We start from the raw sequence: 20909 nt of genomic DNA, 5'->3' as shown, positions 1-20909 counted from the left end.
CATCACGTTATCTTCAGCTAAGAGCAGAAGTTGTTGCATATTCACACGCATATAGCTAGAAGAAAAACATAAACTACAGGTATACATATATACAGCTAAATAACCAAGTATGAGAAACAACTGTATTGAAGGTATGTTCGTGAACGAGGCTAACTGAGAGTATAAAAACAGCGCGGTGCAAGCGATAGTGGATCAGTTTGATTTAAACACGCTATTAGTGAAGTATGTGATAATTGTAATTGTGAAGTACTAAATAGATACCATTTTGCCATACTGAGTATTGGAGTTATTTCGATTCGAACGTTAACAGAAGATGTATAGATATCAGAAATTTCCCAAAATTCGTCACATTATTTACCCGATGCCATTTCGAGATGTCGTTTGGAGTCTGCATAGAAAAGATAAAAAAGCTGCATACCCAAAGCGGGCCGGTTAGGTACGAGGTGTGCATTTTGTCAGATAGCCAAGCAGCGTCCATAGCACTTAACTCGCCCATCACAGCTGCAAGAGGTCGATTTAAGATGCAGATACCTGGTCACAGATATATTTAGGGCAACGAGAAGGCAGATGAACTTGCAAGGGCAGGGGCACTGCTGGAGGCTGCGGAGGCAGTCGAGATGTATCGTCCACCTACATAAATTAAAACAAACATACATAGCAGATTCAAGGAGTTACCTGTCTCCAGCTAGTACTCCTCGGACACCTGCAGAATAATCAAGTAAACCTGGCCGAATTACGACGGTAAGAGAATAAAAGACCTACTAAATTGGTTAAGGAAATAGATCTTTATGATCACCGATAACGGGACAGTGGCCGTATGGCCTGCATGCTGAAAGAATGGGGATCCCTTTTAACAGCATTTGCAGAAGCTGCGGCGAGGAAACAGTCGCGCACTACTTGTGCTAATGCCCAGCTCTATCACACATGTAAACTGTAACATAAAATATGAAAGTAAATGAAGGCTATGTAGTTTAGACTCTAAGTTAGCTTTGTACATCTTATTCTATTCGTTTCTTTTTCAGAGTAAAGAAAAGAATAGAGTAAGATATACAAAGCTAATTTAGAGTCTAAACTACATCACCTTAAAGTTCTTTCCTAAGTTCACTGTGGACAAAGGATAATCTGTTGTCGAATCTACTTCGGATAGCCTTCTTAGGGTACCGCTGTGTTCATACTGCTTCTGGCTTCAGCATCCAGGGTCCCTGAGTCTGACGGCAGAGGTAGTAGCTGTAAGGCGTATTTTAAGCTTATCGCTTAACTCGTCTGTTGGATAGGACCTAAGTGCTCTTGTTACCCCTGCACAGGCTGTTCGTTTTACTTTGTTTAGTTTTCTAATGTTGTATTGCTTGTCCAGGACCGGCCTTATGACCGCTGTGTAAAGCCGAAAGTTTTGTTCTTAGGCCTCATTTTCTGCTAACTGTTCTCTTACACGAGTAGTAGGCGATGTGCGCCTTTCTTTCAATATTGACTTTTCAGTTTAGCTTGTTGTATATTTCGACTCCAAGGTACTTAACCCTAGGTGAGAGCGAAAGCTCTGTGCATTTTAGGGAAGGCAGGGAAATAGAGGTGGTTGTTGTTGTAGCAGCGCTTCGCTCCATACAATGGGTGCGACCGATCACAAATTGTCATCAGTATCCTCTAACGGGAGTCCAAGGAAACTTGCTGTTTCCACAGGGGTGGACCATAATGAGAGGGGTGTTAGAGGCGTTGGTTCCACAATACAGTTAAAGAGATGATTGGTGTCATGTGGGGACACGTTACAAGCAGGACATATGTTTTGTATGTCAGGGTTGATTCTGGATAGGTAAGAGTTTAACCTGTTATAGTATCCAGATCGAAGTTGAGCTAGAGTGACTCGCGTTTCCCTAGAGAGTGTGCGTTCCTCCTCCCCTGATGGGGAGTATTCTCGCCTCATTATGTAGAGGGTGTTCTGGGGACATATTTTGGCAGGCTTGTAACTTCTGCCAGTGAGTCGTCGGGGACGCGTGGCATGCAATGTGGGAAATTGAGGTAATTTGGATCTATTGCTGAAGAGTATAAGTTCTGTCTTGCTTGGGTTAACAATAATGCGTTCGATGTCGCCCAGGTATGTAGCCTGTTAAGCGAACGCTGAAGAATTTAGCAACGATAACAACGTCGTCCGCATATGCTACATTTACACCATTTTTATCAAGCTATAGTACTATCTTGTTCATTGCTACAACCCAGAGTGGTGGGGAGAGAACACCACCCTGGGGTGTTCCTCTTCCACATTTCGGGTTGTTGTCACCAAGCCCATGTCTGCCCCATAATTCTGTTCTCCAGCATTGTTTGTGTCCAACTCCGGCTCTTTGGATGGCTTTCACAATTGCTGTTTTTATACTCAGCTGAGCAGAGCTCACAGAGTATATTAACTTTGTTCGCATAACGGTACCCCGTAACGGCATAAACTAATCGAGATAGATATAGACTTCTATATATCAAAATGATCTGGGCGAAAAAATAAATTCATTTAGCCATGCCCGTCCGTCCTTCTGTCCGTAAACACGATAGCTTGATTACATTTTGAGGTATCTTAATGAAATTTGGTATGTAGGTTCCTGGGCACTCATCTCAGATCGCAATTTAAAATGAACGAAATCGGACTATAACCACGTCCACTTTTTCGATATCGAAAATTTCGAAAAACCGAAAAAGTGCGATAATTCGTTACCAAAGACGGACAAAGCGATGAAACTTGGTAGGTAGGTTGACCTTATGACGCAGAATAGAAAATTGGTAAAACTTTGGAGAACGCCGACTTTTAAAAGAAGGTAATTTAAAAGTTTTGCAAGCTGTAATTTGGCAGTCGTTGAGGATATGATGATGAAATTTGGCAGGAACGTTCCTCCTATTACTATATGTGTGCTAAATATAAATTTGCAAAATCGGAAATTTTAACAAAAAGTTGAATATCCTTACAGTATATAAGTAAATTATGTCAACATTCATCTCCAGTAATGATATGGTGCAAAAAATACAATAAGTGGCTCCGCCCTTTTTCATTTAATTCGTCGAACAAAAATTTACCAATCCTTGTGAAATTTGGTAGGGGCATAGATTCTATGACGATAACTGTTTTCTGCGAAAATGGGCGAAATCGGTTTAAGCCACGCCCAGTTTTTATACACAGTCGGCCGTCTGTCCTTCGGCTCGGCCGTTAACACGATAAATTGAGCAAACATCGATATATCTTTACCAAACTTAGTTCACGTACTTATCTGAACTCACTTTATCTTGGTAATAAAAATGTGCGAAAGCCGACTATTACCACCGCGCACTTTTTCGATATCGAAATGCCATAATTCAATAGCAAATACAAAAAAGGGATGAAAAATGGCTATTGGATTGGTTTTTTGACGCAAAATATAACTTTAGAAAAAACTTTGTAAAATGGGTGAGACACCTACCATATTAAGTCGAAGAAAACGAAAAAGTTCTGCAGGGCGAAATCAAAAACCCTTGGAATTATGGCAGGAATACTGTTCGTGATATTACATATATAAATAAATTAGCGGTCCTCAACAGATGATGTTCTGGGCCACCCTACATTTTGGTCGGTATCTCGAAATGCTTTCATATATACAACTAAGGGCCACTGCCTTTTAAAACCCTCATTAATACCTTTAATTTGATACCCTTATCGTACAAACACATTATAGAGTCACCCCTGGTCCACCTTTATGGCGATATTCCAAAATGGCGTCCACCTATAGAACTATGGCTCACTCCCTTTTAAAATACTCTTTAATACCTTCCATTTGATACCCATGTCATACAAACACATTCCAGGGTTACCCTAGGTTAATTTTCCTACATGGTGATTTTCCCTAATTTTGTCTCCAAAGCTCTCAGCTGAGTATGTAATGTTCGGTTACACCCGAACTTAGCCTTCCTTACTTATTTGCTATTAAAAACTAAAGATATATACAAATTTGTATGTGATCTTTCTATTTGTGTAAATAAAATTAAAGAAAAAAAACTTTTTAAAAATAAGCTTTTATTATTGCTTAATAAAATTAACTAAAAAGTAAAAAATAAATTGACTGTAAAGAAATATAACATTTTATAAGTTCATTGTAACCTTTAACGATAATTAGGCTTTTTCGTCTGTGACAAAAAAAATCCATATTGTACATAATTATATGTTTTTAACATTAAAACTTTACACCTAAATTATTAAATCTTACTGTTTATATCACAGTCCTAGTTGATCTAATAAAAAGCGTGTTAAATTTTGATGGTATAATTAAGAACATTTAGGACCTCCTTTTCTTGCTATTACAATGTAACACGCTTTTATTACAACAATTAGGACTGTGATATAAACTGTAAGATTTAATAATTTAGGTGTAAAGTTTTAATGTTAAAAATATATAATTATGTACAATATGGATTTTTTTGCCGCAGACGAAAAAGCCTAATTATCGTTAAAGGGTGCAATGAACTTATAAAGTGGTATATTTCTTTACAGTCAATTTATTTTTTACTTTTTAGTTAATTTTATTAACCAATAATAAAAGCTTATTTTTATAAAAGTGTTTTTTTCTTTGATTTTATTTTTTACTTTTTAGTTCGTTTTATTAACAAGTAATAAAGCTTGTTCTTAGAAAAGCTTTTTTCTTAAATTTAATTTAAATATGATTTTTTTTTTTAATTTTTAGTAGGGTAAAATATTGTATAAACTTTACTTATTTATTTGTAACGTTTCTCATCCTATCCATTTCTTTTAATACATCTGTAATGTTGATGTTTCTTCGAAGTCAGTTTACAACTACTCATTGCAGATCTCTGCTCTGTTCCATCGACAAAAATTTGTAAAACAAAATCAAGTGCGCAGAAAAGTATGCAACATTTAGCGCTAACAGCCCAACTTCTACGTTTGTTGCATACACAAACAAAGCGAAGTTACCTGCGTTCCTGAGGACTTAGGCTTTTATTCCCTTGTGAATACAAATCTTTACCGATAACTCTGTTATCGATTAATTTATCAAATTTTCGCAAAGTAATATTGCATTGTCATCGGAGTTATACACGTGTGCAAAATTTCAGCTCAATAGGACACCGGGAAGTGTATCAAATTTAACTTGCAAAGATTTGATTACAGACAACAGCCAAGTGAAAGTAAATAAAAGCTTATTATATATAAAAAAAACAGTTAAAACTTTGATTCCGTTTACGCGAAACTGTAGATACTGCTCTCGCTTAACGCAAATTTGTTACAGAACCTATGAATTTACGGCAGTATAAACAAATTTGTATGTAGACTTTTATAGATAAACCCGAGAAAAAAGCTGAGAATACTTTTGAAAAAGCAGTATCTGCGTAGATACCCCCTTGGGGAGAACGATTTCCTTTGTTTTTCCTCCAGCTTTGTGGAATGTAGGTCAGGGTGATACACTCTCCAGAGGACCATTGGGTCACCTAGCTTTTGAAGTATCATCGGGGTAACGCCATCTAGACCAGGATATTTAAATGGGGGAAAACTGTTGACTGCAAAAATTATTTTGCTCCTGTCTATTATCAAGTCCAGAAGTCCCTGCGAGGGCTGAGAGCCTACGAGGAGAATTTTTTCTCTAGTCGATGCTCACAGCTAGGGAAGTGTGTATTCATGAGCGGGTTCATGGAGTCTTTTGCCGACTCCATCCATACCCTGCCACTCTCTTCTCACGAAGTGGTCGTTGTTGTGTTCTTTAGATAGGGTTATGCTCAGTCTCCATTTGACGAGCAGACGGATTGTCAGGACACAGATTTTGCTACCGTAAACGGTTTTTTGTAATATTTGAGCATATCCCCGTATGGCTGCCACACTTTGGTTGTGAGGCACTCATTGAACGCCGTCTTTATACATTTTTTTTACAAGAAAATCCCTATTTCATATGAAAGACTTAAAAATGTAAAGGGAGAAATTACTAAATGTTCCTCAAAATTCGTAATTTCCCACAATCTGGCCTCACTGATGTAATGCCATCCTTATTTTATATTTTTAGATTATTTGAAGTGTGTCAAGTCCTTGAACGTGAAGATCAACTTATGGTGCTATTGGTTTTTGAACATTTGGAGCAGGATCTTTCGGATCTCATTGACCGGCTACCAAAATCCGGAATGCCACCAATAACAATACAGGTAATTATATATAAATAGTACATATCAGCACAGCGTCTGACCGGCGGTACGGTATCGGACTGCCAACGGCTGTATGATAGTAGTGGCGTCAGCAGATATGGGAAGGTGTGACAGCGGTGGCAGTGGGCTACGGAGCACATACCGGGACGGGGAGAAGAGGTTGTTTGGCCATTAAAGCGTTTAGTTACTCAACACTCAGACGGGGGCGGGGGAGATAGGTACCCAAAAATTACTCCCCGTTGTCCTTACCTTAGTGAATAAGAAAAAGAACAACTTTTGGGGCGGAGCACTCTTATCCAGTTATCTAACATGGCCATGTATTAAATTATTTTGAAACGAAAATGCTTTCCATTATATGAAAGGCCGGCGATAAAAAGTGTATTTATTTTAAGAAAGAAAAATAAATACAACGGCAGTAAAACCTGGACTTATAATTTTTTCCTTAAAATAAGGACACATCGATTTATATAATGAAACATAGACCTCTACTTTTTTTCCAAACGAAGCAGACATACCAGATCATTCAAGGCGGCACATTTCAGGATAACTTGGGGATTAAATTAGATATAATTTCGGGAAAACTTGAAAATCATTTCGAGTTGCAGCATAGTTTGGGGTACACTTCGGGATCATTTAGGGAATATTTCGGGAGCAATTGCAGAATAATTTTGGGACTATTTTATGATCCTGTAACTGCCCCGTTCCGAATTGGCCCCGAAATAGTTTCGAAGTGGTTCCAAAAATAGTCGCGAAATTAAAATAAAAATTTTCTAAAAAAATGTTTTCGTTCATTAAAAGCAATAAAGACCACTCCCCATTTGATAATACAAACAGACTGCTTTTATTTCGATCTGACAACTCTTTTGCTTACATCTGTTATTTATTTTATTAAAATTTTTTTTTTAGCGTTTATCACGGGAGTTATTAACAGGTGTCGATTTCTTACATTCCCATCGAATAATTCATCGAGATCTCAAACCGCAAAACTTACTGATCTCATCGCAAGGTCATTTGAAAATTGCTGATTTTGGGCTGGCAAAAACATACGATTTTGAAATGAAATTAACTTCCGTGGTGGTGACACTTTGGTATCGTGCTCCTGAGGTACTCTTGGCACAATCGTACAACAGTTCAGTTGATATTTGGAGTGTGGCTTGTATTATAGCAGAAATGTTTGGACATGCACCTCTATTCCCAGGCACGTCAGAGGCAAACCAACTGGATCGCGTTTTCGAGTAAGTAATATTATGTAGATATATGCCCAATAAACTACACAAACTATCCGTCACCTTACAGTAATAAGCACAGAGCTTGGAAAAGGTTTACTACAAGATAATGTAGTTGTTTATGTATTTGTTTAAACAGTAATTTTTCGTTTTCTTTTGGCCCATTTATATAAAGGAAGTACTTAAAATTTTTTATCTTTTTGGATAAACAATTTTTTTGCTGACCAATTTGATTTTATTAAATTCAAAATTTATTCTTTTATAGGCTTTTATGATCAGATATTATAATAGTGCAATATAAAATTTCACTTATAGATCCGACGTTTCGCCAAATTCCTTAGCATCGTCAGGGGTAAGCATCTTTATTTAAAACAAAGACAAATTTGTAAAAACAAGTTAGAACATAAACATTGTATAAATCATAACACAAACATTAAATGCAGAAAAAAGAAACTCACAGCTCACATAAAATAATAACTAAAATAAAATGTCAAAATACTAATATAACATATAATATAATAGATATGCTGCCGCAATTTGATCAGTATCTTCTCGTCTATTTACTGTTTTCTCTCTATTTTTTAGTATGTGAATACTCTCTATTGTGTACCGCATTTTCTCTTTCTTCTCTGTGTCTATTATTATTGTATTGTGTAGATCAGCGGTGCCCATGTGTTATAATATGTTGAGCAAGTGCCGTGCCGCTTCTCTTTTTGTTTATGTCCGCTTCGTGCTCTGCTAGTCGAACTCCCAATTGTCTTTTCCATTGTAAAGGTCTACAAGTAGGATATGTAGCAGCACGCACATACACAGCCACGCTCACCTGATAAAATGCTTGTTCTTGTTCGTTTATATTGTGGATGCTATTTGGCACTGTTCAATCACAACAGGCTGCCAATGATTTCGCAACTCGACTCTCACACTTGCTCTCTGAGGGCACAACTCATCCTGAAGGAATACAGGAGCAGTAGGAGCATATTTCCAAAGCACTTCGTGCTGCCGCCGAGGAAAAAATTGGTTACCGGCGACCACGAAAAAACAACTGGTACGATGAAGAATGCCGCGCTGCAACTGAAAGAAAAGACGCTGCCTACAGGGCTACGTTAAAAGCAACCGCGACAAGAGGAGTGTGTGAACGCTATCGTGAGTTGAAAAAGGAAGCGAGACGCCTCTTCAGGAAGAAAAAAGCAGAAGCAGAAAGGCGTGAGTGCGAGGAGCTTGAGCTGCTAGCCACCAGGAATAACGCCCGAAAATTTTACCAAAAAATACGGCGACAGACGGAAGGTTTTAAGACCGGGGCAAACTCCTGTAGGAACGAAACCGGCGACCTTGTAACTGATGTCCAGAGAGTGCTTAGATTATGGAGGGAACACTTCTCTTTTCTGCTAAATGGAGGCAGCAATTCAGCGCCCAGAAATGAAGAACCCGATACCGCAATCGATGATGATGGAATATATGTCCCCCCGCCCGATTATGACGAAGTTAGAATAGCAATAACCAGATTGAAAAACAACAAGGCCGTGGGCGCTGATGGATTGCCTGCGGAGCTATTCAAGTACGGCGGCGAGGAGTTGGTAAGGCGCATGCAGCAGCTTCTTAGCAAAATATGAGCGGAAGAGTGCATGCCCGACGGTTGGAATCTAAGTGTTCTTTGCCCAGTCCACAAGAAGGGGGATACTGCAAAATGTATCAACTATCGTGGAATCAGCCTTCTCAATATCGCATATAAGGTCCTTTCAAGTGTATTGTGCGAAAGATTGAAGCCCACCGTGAACCGGCTGATTGGACCTTATCAGTGCGGCATCAGACCTGGTAAATCTACCATCGACCAGATTTTCACAATGCGCCAAATCTTGGAAAAACCCCGTGAAAAAAGAATCGACACACATCACCTCTTCGTCGACTTTAAAGCCGCCTTCGACAGCACGAAAAGGAGCTGCCTATATGCCGCTATGTCTGAATTTGGTTTCCCCGCAAAACGTATACGGCTGTGCAAAATGACGTTGAGCAACACCATCAGCTCAGTCAGAATTGGGAAGGACCTCTCCGAGCCGTTCGAAACTAAACGAGGTTTCAGACAGGGTGACCCCCTTTCGTTCGATTTCTTTAATTTGATGCTGGGGAGAATTATACTAGCTGCAGAACTTAACCGCACTGTAACAATATACTATAAAAGCGTGCAATTACTGGCATATGCTGATGACATTGATATCATCGGCCTAAACACCCGCGCTGTTAGCTCTGCTTACTCCAAACTGGGAAAGAAGCGATAAAGATGGGTTTGATGGTGAATGAGGACAAAACGAAGTACCTGCTGTCATCGAGCAAAGAGTCAGCGCATATGCGCCTTGGCAACCACGCTACTGTTGGCAGTCATAATTTCGATATAGTAAGAGACTTCGTTTATTTGAATAAATCTTGCCAATAAATTCTACTTTGGACTAGGTAGGCAATTGAAAAGTAAGGTCCTCTCTCGGCAAACGAAAATCATACTCTACAAGTCACTTATCGTACCCGTCCTGCTATATGGGGCAGAAGCATGGACCATGACAACAGCAGATGAAGCGGCTTTGGGAGTGTTCGAGAGAAAAGTTCTTCGAAAGATTTATGGACCTCTACGCGTTGGCGATGGCGAGTACCGAAGAAGATTTAATGATGAGCTGTACGAGCTATACGCAGACATCAACATAGTCCAGCGAATTAAAACGCAGCGGCTGCGCTGGCTTGGCCATGTTATGCGAATGAAAGATGATGCTCCGGCCAAGAAAGTGTTTCTATCGGAAACCGCCTATGGAAGCAGAGGTAGAGGGCGGCCCCCACTCCGTTGGAAGGACCAGGTGGAAAACGATTTAAACTCCCTTGGTGTGACCAATTGGCGCTGGTTGGCGGAGCGCAGGAGCGACTGGCGCGCCTTGTTGGACGGCCATAACCGTTTAGATGGTTAAGCGCCAATTAAGTAAGTAAGTAAGTATTTGGCACTGTTCTACTTTTTAGGTCCAAGAAAAGTGTAGTAGCTGCTAACGAAAACTGCGTAAAATTTTTATTGTAAAATTTCAAAGAAATATCCTTATTTACTTTCAAACGAGCACTTAATTACACCTCTCTTTAAAATCCATATGTTTTGGACAATTTTAATTAACAAATTGTGATACCTAATTACCGGGGACGACTACTAAAACACGACCAAAACCATCGGGGGAGGTATTAATAGACACGTTTTTGCCCCGCTTCCAATAATTCGAATACTTTTTCGCCTTTGGACTATTGATAACAGGACAAAACGCGTCTTTTCCTTTCTCTTTGCATATTTTTGGACGGGTTATTGCAGTCGACCTCGGTTTCAAACTGTTTTTTGCGGAGAACTTTTGAACGGGTAGAAAAACTTAGCACCTGTGCTTGTACTCTTAATACTGGAATAACTACGCGTCCTCAGAAACCCCAATTCAAGACTTTTGTATAATTTTCTGTAGGACCCATATAGGTGCACTACATTTTCATACTAAATTCGTTCAAAAAAATTTACCATCACAGCAACACATATCTGATATTCCGCTCCTTTTTTTGTTTCCCTGCGTCGCTTTCCACGACAGCAACCCCGGTAGTTTTCACAATTCGTTCAGTGTCAAACGCATGTTCCACGCAGGTTCCACTGAGTTCCACAATAGTTTGACACTGAACGAAGTGTCAAACTGCAGTGTGTTAGAAAGAGAAAGGAATTGTTTCCTTCTCATACATATCATACTTGTAAACCTGTACTATGGTCTTTTCGTCGTCTCTATGTATATTTTGTCGCATTGTGTGTTTTCTCCACCTTTGTATTGTATTTGGTAGATTACATTGTTTTGTTCGTGTGGTTCTACTGGTTATTTTAGTTATTATTTTATGTGAGTTTCTTTTTTCCGCATTTAATGTTTATGTTATGATTTATAGAATGTTTATGTTCTAACTTGTTTTTACTACTTTGTCTTTTTTTGTTATTGTTTTAAATAAAGATATCCACCCCTGAGGATGGCAAGGAGTTTGGCGAAACGTCGGGTTTATAAGTGAAGTTTTATCTTGCACTATTATAATATCTGACCATAAAAGCCTAAAAAATAATTAGTTTTTAATTTTTTTTATTTGTGTTTTAGGTACTTTTGTATTAGTAGCACGTTTTAACTTCAACATTAAAACTAAACGATTATTTTATTTTTTAAATCTTAAAAATTTCAAATTTTTTTATATGCTCAAGAAAGTATTGTGGCGAATTTTGACATCAGGATATTGGAGTTATTTATTCGACAGTTCAGCGATACGAACGTTAGCAGAAGGTTGCAAATAAGCGGAATTTCTCTTAATTCGTTACAGTAGTTTTAAACAAAAGCACGAAAAGCAGATGTATAACTATCTCATTCAATTCTAGATCAAAATTACAGTTTTTGGCCATTTAACACCTCCCTGAATTTTAGAATTTTTAACCACATTTGATCCATACATCAGTAATATTTTTCTTTATATTGTATGCATGCATGTACATACATATGTACATAACTTTAAATGCATAGAGGCCTTTTGCAGTCTTTTATAATAAAAATAAAAAAGCTGTGTGGAACGAATTGAAAAATTATTCAATTTTGAAAGAAATTCATGCATTCCAATGCTATGCTTGAACTTGAAAACGCCTCTCGTACTCATACTGAAAAATCAGACCTTATATGTACGTACTCCTTTTATGATAAAATGGAGTACGAACTTCCGGTTTTCGTTCCCCTGCAAGTGTAGACTTTTCTAGTTTAAAATTTAAACCCAGATCTGCCCCACATTTTCACGAAAACCGGTATAATCTAAATTTTAAACCAGATTTTGTGTGTGCAGCACCAAAAAGTTGTAGACTTAAGCTTCGACTTTTAATTGTGGAACACTGGTAAATTTTGGTGATCTCAAGACGAATCATAATTGTTATAAGTTTAGTAAAAAGGTGCCGGAAAATTAGCCAACCATTAGCGATTTTATTTTTGCATTGAACTTTTGGGGCGGGTTTTGTGTCCGCCGTGGTGTGGTGGTAGCGTAATAATACCAAAATATAGTATAAAATAACATATAATAATAATATCTTATAAAACAGCATTCAAACATTAAACTAGTAAACATTATGTTTCCCACGTTTGTCATACTTCTTCTGCGTCATTCGGTGGTGGCTTAACTCAACGGCCCTCCTTACACCCTTTTCAAATTCCTGGTTTCCATGCTTTTGGAATACGTCTAACAAAAATAAAAAACATTGCTAGGGGTCAAAAAATCTCCTTGGATGCCTACCTCGCAAAATTTTGTCAAATATTGTGAGATCTGACAAAGCCCCCCTTTACCACCTGCCTCCCCAATTAAATCATCAGTTGATCCGTACAGATATGACGCACAACATACGAGACGTCCTCTGATACTCCCTTTATTTTATGCAAGTATGTCGTCATGACTTATGCGTACTCGGCATGACTTATGCGACTCTCGCAGCTTTTCCTCCACGAGTGCTACAACAGTTTTCGACTGTATCGGCAAAAGGCTCGCAATCTCATCGAGATGTTTATCGCTGATTTCGCCCGTCATGCGGCAAATAGATTGCTCCACTTTTTTACGCATATTGTCACTTGCGAAGCGAATGAAAATTTTGTCGAATTTCGCGGTCTCGAATTGCGAGATGCGAATCGCTAGCGAATTCGCAAAAAAAAGTCGAATGAGTGACGAAGATGAATTTGTCGAATTGCCACAAGCGAAAAAATCATATTCGCTTCGCCAAATCTGTCAAAATTTGTCGAATGCTTATTTTGTTCGCGCTTGAAAATAGAAAAGGACGCATTGGCATTTATTTGAATGTTTTCAATTGAAAAAAGTAAATAAATTGAATAAATAAATAAAAGTGAGTAATTCATTAAATTAAATTGAGTTATTTATTGGTTTGAATAAATGAAGTTTTCAGAATGAGAAGAACAACGCCGCAGCAATTCCAAAAGCTGGTCGAGCTGATGGAAAATAATCCAGACGTCGCCAGAGGCATGGGGAATTTTGTAGAGACCAGGAGGAGCATGGCAGAATTGTGGGACCATTTCGCCACGGATCTTAACTCCATAGGTCCTCCAATACGTAACGGGCGCGAGTGGAACAAGGTAAGAAGAATATACCTGCACGAATAATACAAAAGTATACATCGCAGAATCGTGGCATCGTAGCATCGTACGGTTACTGACTGGAGTTACTTTTGATACTTAAGGCTGTTTTACACGAGTCGAATTAGTGATGTTTTTTTTGACTCCCAACTCAATTCAAACATCATATACAAGTAGGCACTTTGTTTGAGAAAATTTACCAGGAAATCGACTCGAGTAAAGCAGCTTTACCTGCTAATGTATCTACTCGGGTATGTTACTGGCATTGTGAAGGGTGCAGAGATGGGCCCTAGGTTTGGTTAGATCCTAGCTCCGAGCCACCGCCTACTATTTTTCTGATAATACCCGATAAGATACTTGACCAGTTAGTTTCAAAAGTAACCGTACGATATCACGATGCAAGTTTCCAAAGTAACCGACAACGTGATAATTGTCAGAAGCTTTACTTAGTTATATACCCGAACCATCGTATCCGTGCAGGCCTCTAGTAGTAACTGAATTGTATTCTGCGTGTCAGTTCATACTTACCAATATATTTGTCCTAGGTTTGGTTAGATTATAAGTTGAAGCTTAAAAAAAAAGGTTTCTACAAACCGCAGCGAGACCGTAGCCACTGGAGGAGGACCGTACGCCCAGCGAAGTTTATCTGCGCTAGAGAGATCCGTGGATGACCTACTGAACCTCCAAGAAGCCGCCAACCCGACAGGACAGTCTTTTGGAACCAATAATCCGGGTGATAACGGGCGTGGAAGCAATATTCCGGGTAATAACGGAAAAAAGATCAACGTTATAAAACATTTTTAACTTTATTTATTACTATTTAATAAACTTGTTTTTTACATTTCTGTTTGTGCACAAATAAATAATAAAAACAGATGACAGAAACGTCAAATTCGGATGAACTAATTAAATTTGTTTGAATGGCAATGACACATTGCAGTCGAATAAGTTCATTCGCCACTCACAATGAAAATTTGATGTGAATTCGCCAATCTGTTCGACTCGCCAAATATATTCGCTTCGCAAGTGACAATATGCGTATTTAATTGCGACCTTGCCTTCCTGAAGAACCTGATATTGTGCGAGGGACTCGGCTTTCGGCATACTCTGGTGAAAAACATGTTATTAATGTTGTAACGAATTTTGGGGATTTCCTGATAATTATGCACCTTCTGCTAACGTTCGAATCGCTGAGCTGTCGGATAAATAAATCCAATATTCAGTATTGCAAAATGGTCTTTATTTAGACTACTTTGGGAGTAGTACTTCCCAATTATACTTCAGAACTAATAGCGTGTTTAAATCAAACTGATTAGTTATTCCTCAGCTTGCCCTGCTTTTATACTCTCTGTTGCCTCGTTCGCATATTTCTCCAAAGGTCTGTTCATGTACACAAGTGTGGCTGCTTGGTTTATTGGTGTTGTGCATTTATTTAGTAGCAGCATAGTTATGTATAGAACTGCTAATATTCGCCACAATATACAGTAGTAGGAGTTGAATTAGGGGTGAAAGTATGAGTGTGAGAGTAGATGGGCGAATTTGAGGAGTAGGAGATGATTGATTCCCAGCTACTATAAATATCTGTTACATTTTGCTCCAAATTTGCTAAATACTGTGCCATTATTCCCTGGTTCGTTGCCAATATGTTTGCTTAATGGGAATAAAAATTAATTAGAAAATGCAAGGATAAATTAAATATAAATATGTACATTCGTCAAAATAACCTGCATCATTTCCAGCAGCTGGTATATTTTTTTTTTACATTTCTGTCTCTCCGACATTGCTGGTTTTGGGCGTGAGCATGACCAGTCTCACTAAAACTCCCACTGGTCGCGAAGCTTATCTTAAAGGGTTTGGCTTAAATTGATAGTCATAAAATATTATACTTGGTTTTAAATAAATAATTTTCTTGCTGGCTTGAGGTCCAATTTTGTAAATAAAATTTTCAAAAACGTTGATTTTTTTTCTTTTCTTCAATATATTTCGGTTACCTACTGTAACCGTCTTCAGGATTAACTATAACAATATAAAGAAACATAAACAAAATAAAAATAACAATTGACATCAAAACAAACATTCATAAAAAAACATTATTTACATACATTATTTTACGCGTCTTCACTGCTCAACGCGGAGTTTTGTACTGTCCGTCTGTTTGTTATCAAATGTCTGTAGGAGCTCGCGCAATTATCGATGTCCGTCTTGTAGTTCATTCTTATGCTGGTCGGTGTGTTAATTATATGCAGCATTTCCAGTGTAAATCTTTTGTTATAATTGGTTTCTTGTTGAAGTATCGTCGTTTTATCAAAGTATGGAAAATGGTTCTTCGTTGCACAGTGTGTCATTAATGCTGTTTTTTGGTTAATAGTTTCATGACAATATTTAAAATCGGATTTATGTTGCGCTAGTCGAGATTTTAATTTTGCTTTCGTTGTTCCCACATATATGTTATTGCATGATTCTGTTTTGTTTCCATTACAAGGGATTTTATAGACAATATTACTTTTTTCTGTTTTAGGAATTTCGGATTTCGTTTTGTTAAAAATATTTTCAATGTGTTTATTGGTTTGTGAGCTATCTTCACTTTTTCTCTATTATAGCAATCTGATTTTGCTAGACGCTCTGACAATTTTGGTACATATGCTAGCGATTTGAATATCTTTGTTTTTTCGGATTCACGTTGACTCGTCTGTGATAAACTTCTTTTTATTAAGGTTTTGATAACATTGTCAGGAAAGTCATTCCTTTTTAATATTAATTTAATTTCTTCTTTTATTTCCTTGTGTCATCTGATATTTGTAACATACGTCGTATACAGCCCATTGCTGTATTCATTATCATCTTTTTTTGGATGTTTTGAATAAAAATTGATGATTCGTCCGGTAGATGTTGATTTCTTATACCACTTGAGCTTTAATTGGTTTCCTCGTCGAATAATAATTGTGTCGAGATAAGGTAATTTTCCGTCGTCTTCGAGTTCTGTTGTGAATTTTATGTTTTTGTCAAATGAATTTAATGCGTCAAGTGTACTTTTTACGTCATTTTCATTTATAATAGCGAATAGATCGTCCACATATTTGGTAATGCATCTTGGTGTTCTAGTCAATTTTGCAGTTGTATTTTCCAATAATTCCTCCATTACGATATCTGCAATCACTGGTGAAGTCGGCGATCCCATCGGTAATCCTTTTAGTTGTGTGTATATTGTCTCTTTAAACTTAAAATATCTGTTTTCTTCTATACAGAATTTTAATACTTCCATAAATAGTTTCTTTGGCATTTTCGTATGTTTTTCTATTATCGTCCATTTTCTTATTATAATGTCAAGTGCTAGCTGTGTGGGTATACTGGGGAATAGGGAAATTACATCAAAAGATATAAGTTTTTCATCGTCATAAATATATGAGTTATTTATCTTTTCTTTAAACTCTAGCGAATTTTTAATATTATATATGGAGTTCGTCATGACGTTTTTTAATATGTCGGCAATGTATTTACATGGCGGCCACCGTGGTGTGATGGTAGCGTGCTCCGCCTATCACACCGTATGCCCTGGGTTCAACTCCCGGGCAAAGCAACATCAAAATTTTAGAAATAAGATTTTTCAATTAGAAGAAAATTTTTCTAAGCGGGGTCGCCCCTCGGCAGTGTCTGGCAAGCGCTCCGATTGTATTTCTGCCATGAAAAGCTCTCAGTGAAAACTCATCTGCCTTGCAGATGCCGTTCGGAGTCGGCATAAAACATGTAGGTCCCGTCCGACCAATTTGTAGGGAAAAATCAAGAACAGCACGACGCAAATTGGAAGAGAAGCTCGGCCTTAGATCTCTTCGGAGGTTATCGCGCCTTACATTTATTTTTTTTTAATGTATTTGCATAGGCCGTGTGATGGTGATCCAATCCCAGAGCAAATCGGCCGAAGTGGTGTTCCTTCCTTATGTGTTTTCGGAAGTCCATAAATTCTTGGGGATAGTGCCGTGGTCGTGGTTAACTTATTTCTTTCGGCCTTTGAAATCAGGTCCAATTTGAAAAGCTTATCAACTAAGCTATTGTTTTTGCTTTGTAGCCTCGATGTGGGGTCTTGTCTTTGTATACTATACATTGTCAAGTCATTTAATATATCTTTCATTTTATTTTCATAATCACACATATACATTGCTACTGTTTGGTTTCCCTTGTCCGATGTTAAAATACGAATATTACTATTTTTGCTCAGAAAATTCCGCGTCCGCTTCACTGTATCCGATATTGCACGATCTATTGCACTTGGTTTTTTTGTTGTTGTGTGATGTTTTATTAGCTGTGAGAATTTAGTTCGCGCTTCTTCTTGTTCTTCCTTTGTTTTAATAGTTTGTATAAGATCCTCACCATCCGCGATATATTGGAATAATGGAAATCTCTCATTTTCTATCGGCAGCGCAAACTTTGGACCTTTTGTTATCAGAGCTTTTATATCTGGGGGAATTCAACGTTTGTTTTGTTTACAAACCACTCTTTGCTATTGTTGTTGTCGACGAGTATGTTATTTTGTTTGCTTCGTAGTTTCTCGTGCTTTGATTCCTGTTTCTTCTTCAATGTTTTGGTAAGTTGGTTCGCGGCATTTTCTTCTCTTTTCACAAATTCGTCGAAATCATGTTCACTCAGCTTCTTCTTTAGCTTTTTTGTTGTATATTCCATTTTTTCTTGTTGCCGTTTCAATGTGTTGTGTTTCTGTTTTATAAGTAGGCTTAGAATTTTCAAGTGGTAGTTGTATGTGTCTTATCTATATCTGTGTGTCTGTCACCGTCATATGCAAATAATTTATCACTTCTAGTTGAATTTCTTATAAAATTAGGAACTAATTTGGATTTTCTACACTTTAACAAAAATTTTATACTACATTTTAGTTTTGTTACTTTTTTTGCTGTTAATTGAAATTTGTTTATAGTTGCCTTCTCGTTGCCATAGCTTCTCTTTATTTCTGCATATCCCATTTTACTGTTGTATGCGTTCGGCGTGCCTTCTGTATTGTACATTATAAGTTTTTGGCGACCTTTCTTTTTTAAATAAAAAATTTTCTTGCCGGCTTAAGGTCCAATTTTGTAAATAAAATTTTCAAAAATTGTTGAGTTTTTTTCTTTTCTTCAATATATTTCGGTTACCTACTGTAACCGTCTTCAGGATTAACTATAACAATATAAAGAAACATAAACAAAATAAAAATAACAATTGACATCAAAACCAACATTCATAAAAAAACATTATTTACATACATTATTTTACGCGTCTTCACTGCTCAACGCGGAGTTTTGTACTGTCCGTCTGTTTGTTATCAAATGTCTGTAGGAGCTCGCGCAATTATCGATGTCCGTCTTGTAGTTCATTCTTATGCTGGTCGGTGTGTTAATTATATGCAGCATTTCCAGTGTAAATCTTTTGTTATAATTGGTTTCTTGTTGGAGTATTGACAAAAGGAAAACCAAACATTAGCAATGTATATGTGTGATTATGAAAATAAAATGAAAGATATATTAAATGACTTGAAAATGTATAGAATACAAAGACAGGACCCCACATCGAGGCTACAAAGCAAAAACAATAGCTTAGTTGATAAGCTTTTCAAATTGGACCTGATTTCAAAGGCCGAAAGAAATGAGTTAACCACGACCACGGCACTATGCCCACGAATTTATGGTCTTCCGAAAACACACAAGGAAGGAACACCACTTCGGCCGATTTGCTCTGGGATTGGATCACCATCACACGGCCTATGTAAATACATTGCCGACATATTAAAAAACGTCATGACGAACTCCATATATAATATTAAAAATTCGCTAGAGTTTAAAGAAAAGATAAATAACTCATATGTATATTTATGACGATGAAAAACTTATATCTTTTGATGTAATTTCCCTATTCCCCAGTATACCCACACAGCTAGCACTTGACATTATAATAAGAAAATGGACGATAATAGAAAAACATACGAAAATGCCAAAGAAACTATTTATGGAAGTATTAAAATTATGTATAGAAGAAAACAGATATTTTAAGTTTAAAGAGACAATATACACACAACTAAAAGGATTACCGATGGGATCGCCGACTTCACCAGTGATTGCAGATATCGTAATGGAGGAATTATTGGAAAATACAACTGCAAAATTGACTAGAACACCAAGATGCATTACCAAATATGTGGACGATCTATTCGCTATTATAAATGAAAATGACGTAAAAAGTACACTTGACGCATTAAATTCATTTGACAAAAACATAAAATTCACAACAGAACTCGAAGACGACGGAAAATTACCTTATCTCGACACAATTATTATTCGACGAGGAAACCAATTAAAGCTCAAGTGGTATAAGAAATCAACATCTACCGGACGAATCATCAATTTTTATTCAAAACATCCAAAAAAAGATGATAATGAATACAGCAATGGGCTGTATACGACGTATGTTACAAATATCAGATGACACAAGGAAATAAAAGAAGAAATTAAATTAATATTAAAAAGGAATGACTTTCCTGACAATGTTATCAAAACCTTAATAAAAAGAAGTTTATCACAGACGAGTCAACGTGAATCCGAAAAAACAAAAATATTCAAATCGCTAGCATATGTACCAAAATTGTCAGAGCGTCTAGCAAAATCAGATTGCTATAATAGAGAAAAAGTGAAGATAGCTCACAAACCAATAAACACATTGAAAAATATTTTTAACAAAACGAAATCCGGAATTCCTAAAACAGAAAAAAGTAATATTGTCTATAAAATCCCTTGTAATGGAAACAAAACAGAATCATGCAATAACATATATGTGGGAACAACGAAAGCAAAATTAAAATCTCGACTAGCGCAACATAAATCCGATTTTAAATATTGTCATGAAACTATTAACCAAAAAACAGCATTAATGACACACTGTGCAACGAAGAACCATTTTCCAGACTTTGATAAAACGACGATACTTCAACAAGAAACCAATTATAACAAAAGATTTACACTGGAAATGCTGCATATAATTAACACACCGACCAGCATAAGAATGAACTACAAGACGGACATCGATAATTGCGCGAGCTCCTACAGACATTTGATAACAAACAGACGGACAGTACAAAACTCCGCGTTGAGCAGTGAAGACGCGTAAAATAATGTATGTAAATAATGTTTTTTTATGAATGTTTGTTTTGATGTCAATTGTTATTTTTATTTTGTTTATGTTTCTTTATATTGTTATAGTTAATCCTGAAGACGGTTACAGTAGGTAACCGAAATATATTGAAGAAAAGAAAAAACTCAACAATTTTTGAGAATTTTATTTACAAAATTGGACCTCAAGCCGGCAAGAAAATTATTTATTTAAAAAAGAAAGGTCGCTAAAAACTTATACTATACTTGGTTTT

At 37.1% G+C, this 20909-nt stretch overlaps 1 protein-coding gene across 6 annotated transcripts in view; it reads left to right on the top strand.

Moving 5' to 3' along the window:
* The window catches only part of Cdk4 (Cyclin-dependent kinase 4), a 205416-nt gene that overhangs the window by 172120 nt on the left and 12387 nt on the right, over positions 1–20909 (top strand). For all 6 annotated transcript variants that reach the window (XM_067773490.1, XM_067773487.1, XM_067773488.1 and 3 more), the window contains exons 4-5: positions 6009–6144; positions 7051–7379. In XM_067773490.1, the coding sequence (XP_067629591.1) occupies positions 6009–6144; positions 7051–7379 (465 nt within the window). The remainder of the gene's footprint in view (positions 1–6008; positions 6145–7050; positions 7380–20909) is intronic.

The sequence above is a fragment of the Eurosta solidaginis genome, chromosome 3 (assembly GCF_040869045.1).
Source record: "Eurosta solidaginis isolate ZX-2024a chromosome 3, ASM4086904v1, whole genome shotgun sequence".
Classification (NCBI taxonomy): domain Eukaryota; kingdom Metazoa; phylum Arthropoda; class Insecta; order Diptera; family Tephritidae; genus Eurosta; species Eurosta solidaginis.
Note: the sequence above shows the minus strand (reverse complement) of the source record. Positions and strands in the feature narration are given on the sequence as shown.